This window comes from Lipotes vexillifer, unplaced genomic scaffold, assembly GCF_000442215.2.
Source record: "Lipotes vexillifer unplaced genomic scaffold, Lipotes_vexillifer_v1.1 scaffold150, whole genome shotgun sequence".
NCBI lineage: Eukaryota > Metazoa > Chordata > Mammalia > Artiodactyla > Lipotidae > Lipotes > Lipotes vexillifer.
In genome coordinates, this window is record NW_006792921.1 from 6,982,832 (window position 1) to 6,994,369 (window position 11,538).

The 11,538-nt window shown below is 40.9% G+C and overlaps 1 protein-coding gene across 4 annotated transcripts in view; it reads right to left on the reverse strand.

Moving 5' to 3' along the window:
- Positions 1 to 11,538, reverse strand: part of PDE1C (phosphodiesterase 1C) — a 474,300-nt gene that overhangs the window by 53,650 nt on the left and 409,112 nt on the right. For all 4 annotated transcript variants that reach the window (XM_007466117.1, XM_007466118.1, XM_007466119.1 and 1 more), the window contains 2 exons: positions 11,044 to 11,219; positions 3,118 to 3,348 (listed from right to left, as the gene is read on the reverse strand). In XM_007466117.1, the coding sequence (XP_007466179.1) occupies positions 3,118 to 3,348; positions 11,044 to 11,219 (407 nt within the window). The remainder of the gene's footprint in view (positions 1 to 3,117; positions 3,349 to 11,043; positions 11,220 to 11,538) is intronic.

The window sequence follows — 11,538 nt, forward strand, 5'->3', positions numbered from 1 at the left end:
ACTTGATGAAAAGAGTGTGCCAACCCCTGGAATAAACAGATTATAAGCTTCTTGTGGACAGTACCTGGGTCTCAATATTCCTCCTACTTCCTACTCTCACCAACAGCACTGAACCGCGCAAATAAGGGCATGCTGGCTAAGGAATACAGAATTTGGACTCACATATTCCTATTTGGCCTGAAATCTCTACTTAATGTTTGCTTGGCCTTAAGCAAGTGATTTAACCTTTCTGAGTCTCGGTTTCCTCATCTGCAAAATGGAAATGAGTATATCAACCTCATACAGTTGTTAGGATTTTTAAATGATTTAATGTATGTAAAATCCCATGTACGGTGTCCGGAACATATTAAACATTCCATAACTGTTACTGACATAATAATGGCTGTTTTTATTAAGGGAAAGACATTTTAAACCCACTTCCCTAATAGAAAAAAAAGTAGGGAAGAAACACATCTTGCCTTTCTCACCAGTCCTTACATATTCCCCCTCTGGGAAGGAGACACTCATCTAGAAGGAAGAGTTGAGTATGCACAGTTCAGCCCAGCCACCCGTTTCCCCAGCCCCCAGCCCCCTCTGAGATGCGTTTTCCACGAGACACACACCTTTTCGGTTACTGCAGAAGCAGCCTGCTTAGGTGCGGAGTGGGGGGGTGAGGGACGAGGCCTGATCCCACCTGCTCTGCCAGTGTCCCGTGGGCCATGCCCAGCTCAGGGCAGATGTGTGCAGAAGCCCATGTGCTCAGCAGATCAAGTCTGTGTTTTCCAGTTCAGCTCCAGTTGCAGTGGAGCTAACATTGTGATCACTTTCTGATTCTGGTATCTCCCTCTCAGTTGGTTCCACCCTCAGTAGGGGAAGACAGGGGTGTTTTGCATTGCTCTCTAAAACTCCAACAGCTGTATTAGAAATTCTTATTGAATTGAACATATTTTCTGACCCATGATGCGCTTGAATACAAAGCAGACTAGTTAGGAGCTGTCTCCAGAACCTGGCTGCTGAGGGGCTGGGCAAGTCGAATGATGGCCTTCCCTGCCTCCTGCGGTGTTCGTGGGGCTTACCTGAAGGAATTCAGGCAAAGCTCTTGGAACACGACATGAGCTTTTTTTTTTTAAACACCTTTTCATTTTATTTATTTATTTATTTATTTTATTTATTTATTTATTTGGCTGTGTTAGGTCTTTGTTGCTGTGAGCGGGCTTTCTCTAGTTGCAGCGAGCGGGGGCTACTCTTCGTTGTGGTGTGCGGGCTTCTCACTGCGGTGGCTTCTCTTGTTGCAGAGCACGGGCTCTAGGTGCGAGGACTTCAGGATCTGTGGCACGTGGGCTCAGTAATTGTGGTTCACGGGCTCTAGAGTGTAGGCTCAGTAGTTGTGGCACACAGGACTAGTTGCTCCGCGGCATGTGGGATCTTCCGGGAGCAGGGATCGAACTCGTGTCCCCTGCATTGGCAGGCGGATTCTTAACCACTGCGCCACCAGGGAAGTCCTGACATGAGCTCTTTATCAATATTACATGTATTAAAACATTGTTTTCTGTTCTACATGTTATATATGTCAATTGCAAAAATAATTGGAGAGTGTCGTGCTAAGCACTTTCTACAGATTTCTCATTTACTTGGGCTGTGTAGCATAATAGCTAGACCATGGTTCAGAGGAGATCACCTGGACCTACCAGGCAGGTGAGAGAGTGAATATGTAAAGAGAGAATTTATTTATTTATTTATTTATTTTTATTCTTTTTAAAGGATGGTCTTTTATTTTTTATTTATTTTTTGGCTTGCCGGATCTTAGTTCCCCAACCAGGGATTGAACCCGGGCCCTCTGCAGTGGAAGCGCCGAGTCCTAACCACTGAACCATCAGGAAATTCCCAAGAGAGAATTTTAAACAGCATCTGGTGTATAATCAATAAATGCTAGCTGTTTTATTGTCACTGTTGCTTTTGCTACCATTATTATTATTGGAAGCTCACAAGTGGCCCAAGCTGTGAGCAGTTATTATTATGCACATTTTACAGAGACAATGGAAGGTTAAGTAACCTGGCCAAGGCCAGCAAGAAGTGAGAGGCACAGCTGTGACTTGAATCCAGGTCTGTCTGACTGCCAAATGACCATGCCACAACCCGGCACTTGAAAGCTCCAGTGACTCTGAACTTCCTGCTCTTCCCTAAACAAGGTAAGCAATTCCATGCCCCTATGCATTAGCTCATCGTATTGTCTCTGGCTGAGAAGTCCCTGTGTCCCCCCAAATTTCAGCATTTGAAACGCAGCTTAGACATCACCTCTTCTTGAAGCTTTCTTTGACATTTTACTACATCTTGCAATCCCCAGACCCAACAAAGCTACTCTTTTCTGCACATGGCCCTTGGGTATTTTATCTGCCATGCCACTACTGTTACTGGCTCAGAATTAATTCTGAGGGTGTCCATATCCCCTAGGAGATTGTGGACTTCTTGTGGCCTTTTCATTTCTAAATTCTCAGTGCCAAGAGCAGTGCTTGGCACGGAGTTGTTAACCAATAAATATTTGTTGCATTAAATATAAGAAATCATCAACTGTATGCACACGACAGTGACCAGCTCATCCTGGCTTGTCTGGAACTTTTCTGGTTTTACTACTGAAAGCCCTGAATCCCAGGAAACCGCTCGTTCCCAGGCTAACTGGGATGACTGGTCATCCTAATGTATATACTTGTTCACCTACAGATATATAGACAATACTATGGAAATAGACCTTAGGCAGACATGAGTCCCGGCCCTGCCAGGGGGATGGTACCTACAGAAGACTGCCTTTCTATTCATTCATTCCTGTGCTAAGCACTCAGGAATGCGCTGGGACTGCTAATAGGAATTTCCCCTGCTGGTAGGCAGGCGCTGGCCAGAGTCTCCAGAACTACCCAGCTGGAAAGGGCCCAAAAGATATAAATCTCCCCAGAGAGCATGGCCTAAGCAAGCTTTTGGCTGCTTTTGATGGGATCCTAATAGGATCCACAGCCTAGGGAGGTATGATCAGCAGCATCTGGATGGCCAGGGCAGCCCTGCTCTGTGACCTGTCCTTTGCCAGCATCCATTCATCACATCGTTAGCACCCTGAAAAGAGCCTTTCACCGGCGCAATCCTACTCACCATTCTGTTGCTTTTCTCCTGATGACTTCTCAGCTTTGGAACTTTTCCCACGAGGGCTGTCACTTTGGTTTGTTCCTGTCCCGTTGACTTGATTCTTAGCTTCCCCAGATGCCTTCTTCTCGGCTTTACCGGATGCACCTTCTTGAGCCTGGCTTTTGGCTTCCATTTCCTTTTGCTTCTCCTCTGCAGCCAGGCGAGCCTTTTCCTCTGCTTCCTTCTTGGCCTTCTCCTCTGCATCCAGAACAAGCCAGGAAAGGTGGAGAAAATGTAAAAGGAGGTCCTGCCATTAGGAGAATTGCCTCTTTGAACAAAAGCAAGAATTTGCATTGGGAATTAATGCATTAAAATGACCTAAGGTGTTTACTGTGTGTTTGGGGTATAATTTTGGTTAATTCAAGTCAGATTGGTATGTATATTCAGGAAACCAATAAAATCTGTTCATGGTGATGTCATTTCTGAAAACAGTGGGTCAGAAGAAGAGGATGGGGAGAAAGTAATCATAAGGATAATAATAATTAATAAACCAATCCTGTAATTGGCATTATTAATATTAATATTACCATTAATAAGTTTCTTGAGTGTGTCCTCTATGCCAGGTATTATACTAAGAGCTTTCCAAGGATTACGTCCTCTTATTCTCAACCTCATACAGCAGCTACTATTATTGTAACCCTATTTTACAGATGTGGAATTGAGGCTCAGAGACATTACAAAGCTCTCCCACAGCCCAGTAAAAACTGAAGTTTCATGTAGATTTGCTTAGGAACTGGACTTTAAACATAAAAAAACTGATTACAAACCCAAAATACAGGGAAAATAACCACCACTAGAATAATACTGTTGCAGGCCACTGTCTGTAAATTTAAAAGTAGGAGGAGGGTAATTAGGCCTCACAAAAAACCATGGTCTTCAAACTGTCCACAGGGTGAGAGGTGGCCTTTAGTTTGGCCAGGGATGCTGGTCTGTGTCTTCCTCTTTAATGAGAGGATGTCAGCCATATTTCCAATTTGGTTGACTGTGAAAGGGTCTGGCTCTGTGTTTAATCAAAAACATAGTGTAATTGCCTATGGTCAAGGATTCATGGAAAAATGGATACATTCATTCAACTAATATTTATTGAGCAGCTACAGTGTCAAGTACTGTTTTAGGCACTGGGAATACAGCAGCAAGCAAGAAGACTTATAGAGTAGAAAATACCATAATTAAGCAAACAAATCACTAGGATAATTTCAGATGGTGAAAAGAGTTTTACAGAAAAGTAAAGCAGAGTAATATGATGGAACGCGAAGTCTGAGATCATGCAGAGCCTTGGAGGCAGTGAAGTGGAGCTGGATTGTAGGAAGTAACCTACAGAGACCAACAAAAGGCACCTAACAGAAACTAATCCTCCCTTAAGGTCTACAGACTCACTGCCTAGCATTCAATTCACTCAAAAGGGCTTCCAACCTCCACTATGAAAAGCATTATTGCACTTTTTTCTCTAGATGTGTTACAAATGCCCCACACCTCATTACCAGGGGTCTTCTTTACTTCCCTTGGTTAGCCCTGGTCCTGAAAACAGCTGGCTTTCGTAGATGACAAGTGAGATTTTAATCTAATGGGCACCAGAGTGGTTATGCATGTGATCACGTTTCCCTTTGTTTCAGCTGCTAAAGAGCACAAAGCCCAGATGTGGTTCCAGGTTCACACGTTCGCCGGGCTTTATGGCATTGTATTTTGTGCGTGTCTATGACCTCTGGCTTCATTTTACTCTTCCTGCCCTTACATTTGCCTGGCTCAGATGTCCTCCTTAATATTTTATGAAGTTTTCATTCATCCTTTCATTGATTCATCTAACCACCTATCCAAACCAATACCCTGGCCTCACCCCTGACAAATTAAGTCAGACTCTGGAGGGAGAGAGGCAAAAATAGGATATTTTTTAACGCTCTCCAGATGAGTCTAACATGCAATAAGGATTGATAAGCACCGATTTAAATTTTAAATGTTTGCCATTCAATATTTCATGATATTCTACTTCCCAACAGGATGTATTTATAATTTACAGTGAAAAGGTAACGAAAAATTTCTTAACAAAATTGCATAATTATGTGCCTATATAGTATAATATGTCTTCTGACTCCTACAGAAAGGTACAACTAAAGAGTAAAAGAATGCCCTTGCAGAAGATAGGGAGATGGCATCCTCAAGTAGGCTGCAGGCCAACAGAAGGCTCCCTAGAATGTTCGTCCAGACTTCCTCTCATCCTTCTGTAATGTCCCGAGGACAAAGGTCAAATGTCGTCTCCATCACTGAATTCCCAGTGCTTGGTATAACGCCTGGCACCTAGCAGATGCTCATGGAGTATCTGTTGACTAAATGAAATGTACACAGAGGGTGTGATTCACCCTATCTGCCAATGAACCTGACTCATATTCCATCATCAGCAATCCAGACCAGTATAAAATACAGGAACTATACACACCCTAAAGTCCTATCCTGAAAAAAATTAGCCATTTGACTGTATTTAACTATAGGTCAGTAAAAAGATGACTGTACTTACTACACAGAGAGGGAGAGAGGGCCAAGGGGGAAGAGAATTCATTTATACTCAGATATCAGGTAAAATAATGTATAATCCTCTCACAGAATCCCCACTGAATCTACTGCAAACTTTCAACATTCAAAATATCCCCAAGTTAAAAGTAATTTTGATGAAAGCTGAAGGTGTTAAATTCTGCTTTGCTACAAGAGTGCAACATATTATCTGAGCAAGAAAAATTCATTTGACAACTGAGTCAGACCAATTTTCTGTGGAAAATCTAGCAAAAACAACCCCCAAAACCGGGGGGTACATTTCAGAAACAAGTCTGTTTGGGCTCAACTACAGTTGACAGCAGGCAATTAGTGTTTAAATTAGTGAATGGTAGCTCTTATGACATCATAATCAGACCCGACATGATTCCTTTCTCTGCAGCAATCATGTTCCAATGGATGGCTCTGAAACGTTCCACAACTTCTCTACTCTACTCCTATCTCTTCTTTGTATCTCTGAAATATCTGATATTAGTGTGATCAGCCATCAGCATCCAGTGCTACTACTCAAAATAAGTACACAAAAACAAGCAAACACATAAATAAGAGAAAATAAATTGACCGAAGGAACATCTGTTCCACTGTAATCCAATCCCCTTATATTTTCAAGGTGAAATATTAATATACATAAAATCTTTCCTACTATGAGACAAAGTAGGTGACAGAACAATTAATTTGCATATGGTAACAGCTCCAGAGATGACATATATACAAAGAATGAACTTTTCAGGTTTTAGATTTAACATCCATGGGACTCCTAGGCTCCTAGACTAGTAGAAAGCAAACACTGTAGTTCAATCTCAGTTCCTTCTGCTTTCCATTTCACACCATCTGTAGTGATGTGATCATTATGAAAATGGCCAAAAGCAAGGAGCTAAAGACTTAAGGTAGAGCACAGCCCTCATGATCTATAAATTACATTCCTCCTGAGAGCTGGTCCTATCCCACACTGAATGTCTGTGCAGTCTTGGAGAAATACATTGATTTCTTCATTTAATTTGCCTTTCTGAATAATGATACTATAGGCTCTTGGTTAAAAATGATATTGGGCTAATTATTCCTTAATATAATTCTCTGAAATGCCTACCTAAACCACCTACAAATAGAGAGAGAAAGAAAGAAAAGGAGAGAAACTAACTTAATAAAGACAACCAAGATACTATGTGAATTCTGAATAGTCAACTTTTGATTATATACAAGAACAACAGAAAGGTACTCCCAGCCAATTCAGGACTCAGAAGATGTTCCCATTGGACCTTTCTAAAAATTTTAGCAAAAGTGCTTCAGCTGAAAGAAAAATTCAATCAACATTAAAAACTCAGAATGAGGGAATTCCCTGGCAGTGCAGTGGTTAGGACTCTGCACTTTCACTGCCGAGGGAGCAGGTTCAATCTCTGGTCGGGGAACTAAGACTCTGCAAGCCGCGCAGCGGGGCCGGAAAAAAAACTCAGAATGAGGAAAATATGTTAATGATATACAGTAAAACTAGTACGTCATAGTGTTAAATAAAAATAATTGTTAAGCTAGATATAAAACTTGATGCAAATATTTAAAATAATATTAAAGAATAAGTTAATTGTAAAATAGCAATTTACCTACAATCACCTAGGTTGAAAAGCTTTTATTGTTTCAATAAAAGCTGAGTTTTTAAAAACTCAATAAACTTCTCAGCACTTGCAAAGGAGTATCGTTATAAACTATTTCATATTTACCTTGATAGAGACATAATTCAATAAAAAATATGAAGATAATCTGTAGTAAAATAAAAATAGGATATATTTTAAAAAAACAAACAAAGTTAAAAGGTATAATATATGACAAAGTAACTAACTGGACAGAGGTAGGGCAGAAACTGCAAGACAGTTTGTCAACTGAAGAGTTACTATTCTTAATATATAAAAAGTTATTATTAATCAGTAATAAAAATATAAACATCCCAATGAGAAAAATAAAGGGGGAAAATATAGGGAAATGGCACTCTCGCTACACTTCTACTGAAAGAGAACACGGTTTAAAAAAAAAACTTTCCTGAAAGAAATTTGATAATATACATCAAGAGCTTTGGAATTTTTCATCTACTTTGACAGAGGAATTCCATATCTAGAAATGTACCCTAAATAATCAGATGTAGGCTCAAAGACTGCTGAACTTGTATGTTCATAACTATGTTATATACAATAATGAAGAACTAGAAACCAAAATGCTCAGTAACAGAGAAATGGTTCAACTATGGTATTCCAAACAATGTAGCCATTTACATCATATTTTCTAAGAATAGTCAGTATCAGAATAAAATCTTCAAAATAGAAATAGAGAAGGAAAATACTATATTACATACATTATAATCTCAAGGGGAAATTTTTACTTATAAATATGCATAGAAAACCGAATTAAAAAGAATTACATCAGAATTTCAACAGTAGTTATATTTGGCTGGAGAGGTTATGAGTGATTTTTATTTTCTTCTTTATATATTTTGTTTATATTTCAGCATGATAACCTAAACACCTACTATTCTTACACCAGAAAAAAATGTTTAAAAAGTATTAAATCCTGAATGGAAACTGATCAATATTTATCAGACTTGCAAATTGTTATACCTACATATCTTTGTTTGGGAATAATGATTTTCAGCCCTAAGAGCTGTAAAAAAATACTGATTCAATTTTTCCTCACAACTATGCGCTCTGGCCTAGCTAGCTTTGTAAATCAGTTTGATTAATAAAACTAAGACTTTAGATCCAATTCCATTTCTGATCAATTTAATAACAACATATATTCAAGTGCCCCATGCAGGGCAGCCTTTGCTGAAATCGGGGTTTTCTGGTAAAAAAGAATCATGAGCAAAACAGCCTGGAATAGTATAGCACAAACCAATCACCAATGGAAAAACAGATGCAAACTGAATTTCTTAATACCAGCCAACCAGCCAACGGCATTATTGGGAAGCTGAAAATGTTATAAAATATTAATTATAGGTGGGCATTTTGACCACCACCTTCTTAACTTTGCATTCAAACTTCTAACTTTCTTTTCCAGTTTTTCAAAATAACAGCTACTACTTATCAGGCACTAACCATGTGCAGGCTCTGTCCTCAGTGCTTTACATATGTAATTTCCGTTCTTTTCATCAACTCTGCGATGTCTATTATCATCCCCCCAAAGGGAATTTTTCTCAAAGACTCTGCCTGAATTTGCCAAAGAGCACAGGGCAAGTAGGGATTCAACTCTCTCTTTTCCCAACTTTTGCTTTGATACCCAAACTATCCTCCCACGAAATATATGTGTGCCTTTGTCTACCCCTTTTTCCTTGTTCTCCCTTTCCAAATTCATGGCTCAACCCCAGGCATCCTTTAAATCCTAGCTACAAGATGCCTTCTCGAGCACCCCAACCAAGGTTAGGGACAAGTTAGCTTAAGACTATCTCTATCAGCATACCTCACATATTTAAAAACTATTAGTGTTTATTTATCTGTTCTTTTTAAAGGGCCAATTTTCTCCTAGAAAAGAACTGTCTAATGCTCCCCCAGGTGATTAGTTTCAGAAGGTAATTTTAGCAAACGAATTATTTTGAAGCACCACTTTCAATTGCAGTGCTGTCAGGAACTGAATTTTCAAGTGTAACGAGTGTAATTGATGATAAGAGAGTGCTTCTTTGGGGGCTTCCCTGGTGGCGCAGTGGTTGGGAGTCCACCTGCCGATGCAGGGGACACGGGTTTGTGCCCCGGTCCGGGAAGATCCCACATGCCACGGAGCGGCTGGGCCCGTGAGCTATGGCCGCTGAGCCTGCGCGTCCAGAGCCTGCGCTCCGCAACGGGAGAGGCCACAGCAGCGAGAGGCCCGCAGAGAGTGCTTCTTTGAAATGATGCAGTAGCTACCATTGCTGCTTGCAGTGCCTGCCAACAGGGAGGATTTCAATGTTTAAAGCATCTGAATAGACTGTGAGAGGCCCCACCTAAAATATGGAAGAGGCGTTGGCTCCCTCCAGAGCTCAGGATGCAACCTCTGTCCCCAAATGATAAGGGTCCAATTATGCCTTAAAAGAGTCGTAAAGATAAACCCTTTGCCCCACCTGAACTGAACAGCCACTTGGACAGGATGCAGTGTTGGCCTTTGAATAACTCCAGCAGTGAGGTCTCATCTCTTCCACACTAGAAGCAGCCCCCTGCCCCCAATGTTTGAGGACCAAGACTGCCAGAATGTGCTGTGCCTGTCTACTCCTACTCTTCTCACTTGTGCAGACACTGGGTGGATAAAAGTGTGCGATGCTGTGACCGGAGATAAAACTTTCCTTGCCTATAATGAGTGTCTGGGGCTTGGGGCCAGTAGGTGCTGGGGATGAGTGCAAAGCTTCAACTGAACTCCCATTCTTACTTTGAAAGAAACTCTGTACAAATGCCTCCCTGCCCCACCCAGGAGACTGCGAGCTTTGAGGACAAGGATGTCTGTTATTCACCTCTGTGAATAACACAGAGTACAGAGCCTGGCATACGGCAGGCATTCAATAGATGTTGGCGAAAACTGACTGTTATTGAAGGCTCACCTCCACAAACTCCATTGAGATCAGTCTCCTTCCTGAGCTCTAGAGCCATCCACGTCTGTGCCCTCTCTGGAATCAGGCATCACAGCTTCCTAAGACTTACCTCAGGGATGTGTTCCTACCTAGACTATAGCATGAGCATGTAGTATGTACCAATCATGTAGCACATGCTCAATAGACACAAACATGCATATGAGCAAATGAATTTCAGCTTTCAGAAAAACAGATTTCAGGGTTTTTTGTTTGTTTGTTTCTAGTATCAAGAGTGATGACTTTTCTGTCTTCAAATTTCTGTTAGCCTGCACATTACCTTCATCTTAGAAGGTTAGCCTGAGTAATGGATGAAGGGAAATTGAGAACATGAAAGATAAAAATGCATGTAAGGAGATTAAAGCCCCTTCTATCCCAACATAATGGCCGAAGTGGCTACTGGCTAGGCTTCATTTAGATAAAAGAAGGAATAAAGGCCTCATAAATGTGCCGCATGACATGAAATAAGAATGACAAAATAGCCTAGCAGAAACCGAGAAATAGCAACACCCATTCTCTGTAGAATCTTCATTTCGAGAAGATTCTGGTCATATAGCACAAAGGTCACGCTGTCAGGAAGCTTGGTGGTCAGCCTCATTCTCTCGTGCACTGAGTGTTAGGTATAATGAAGATCAAAAGATGGTCGATCCTAACATTCAGCAATTTGAATTTATATCCTGAGTTTGTGCTTCATTTGCAACACCTATAAATCAGGGGCGGCAGTGCCTTGCTTTGTAAGCAGGTCTGAGTGGTCTGGATAATATTCCCCAGCAGCACGTTACCTTTGGGCACCTTGGCCCTCCATCTCTCCCGATTGACGTGCACCACCTCAGTCCAAGTGGCTTTAAAACTCTTATAGTCAACAGGGATGACTGAATTGTTGATTGGGGCACTTCCTTCTGAGCCAGAGCTCTTGACACCTGATCGCTTTGCATCTGCCGAACTGATGTTGTTCAAACTGGAGGACAAAAAAAAACCATATGGAAGAATTGGGAGATTGGGATTGACATACATACACTAATATGTATAAAATAGATAACTAATAAGAATCTGCTGTATAAAAAAATAAATAAAATAAAATTCAAAAATTCAAAAAAAAAACCATAAGGAAGAGGAGGGTTAGCGTTTGGAAAATGTGTGCCGATGAACAAGCCTAAGAGAAGAGTGGTTAACACTCAGTTAACACTCAATTTCACTCTGTGAAATTCCTGGGGCCTGAGCTTTGTAATTCCTATTTTCCATATTCAACAGCTGGGAAAGTCTCCATATTCAGCAGG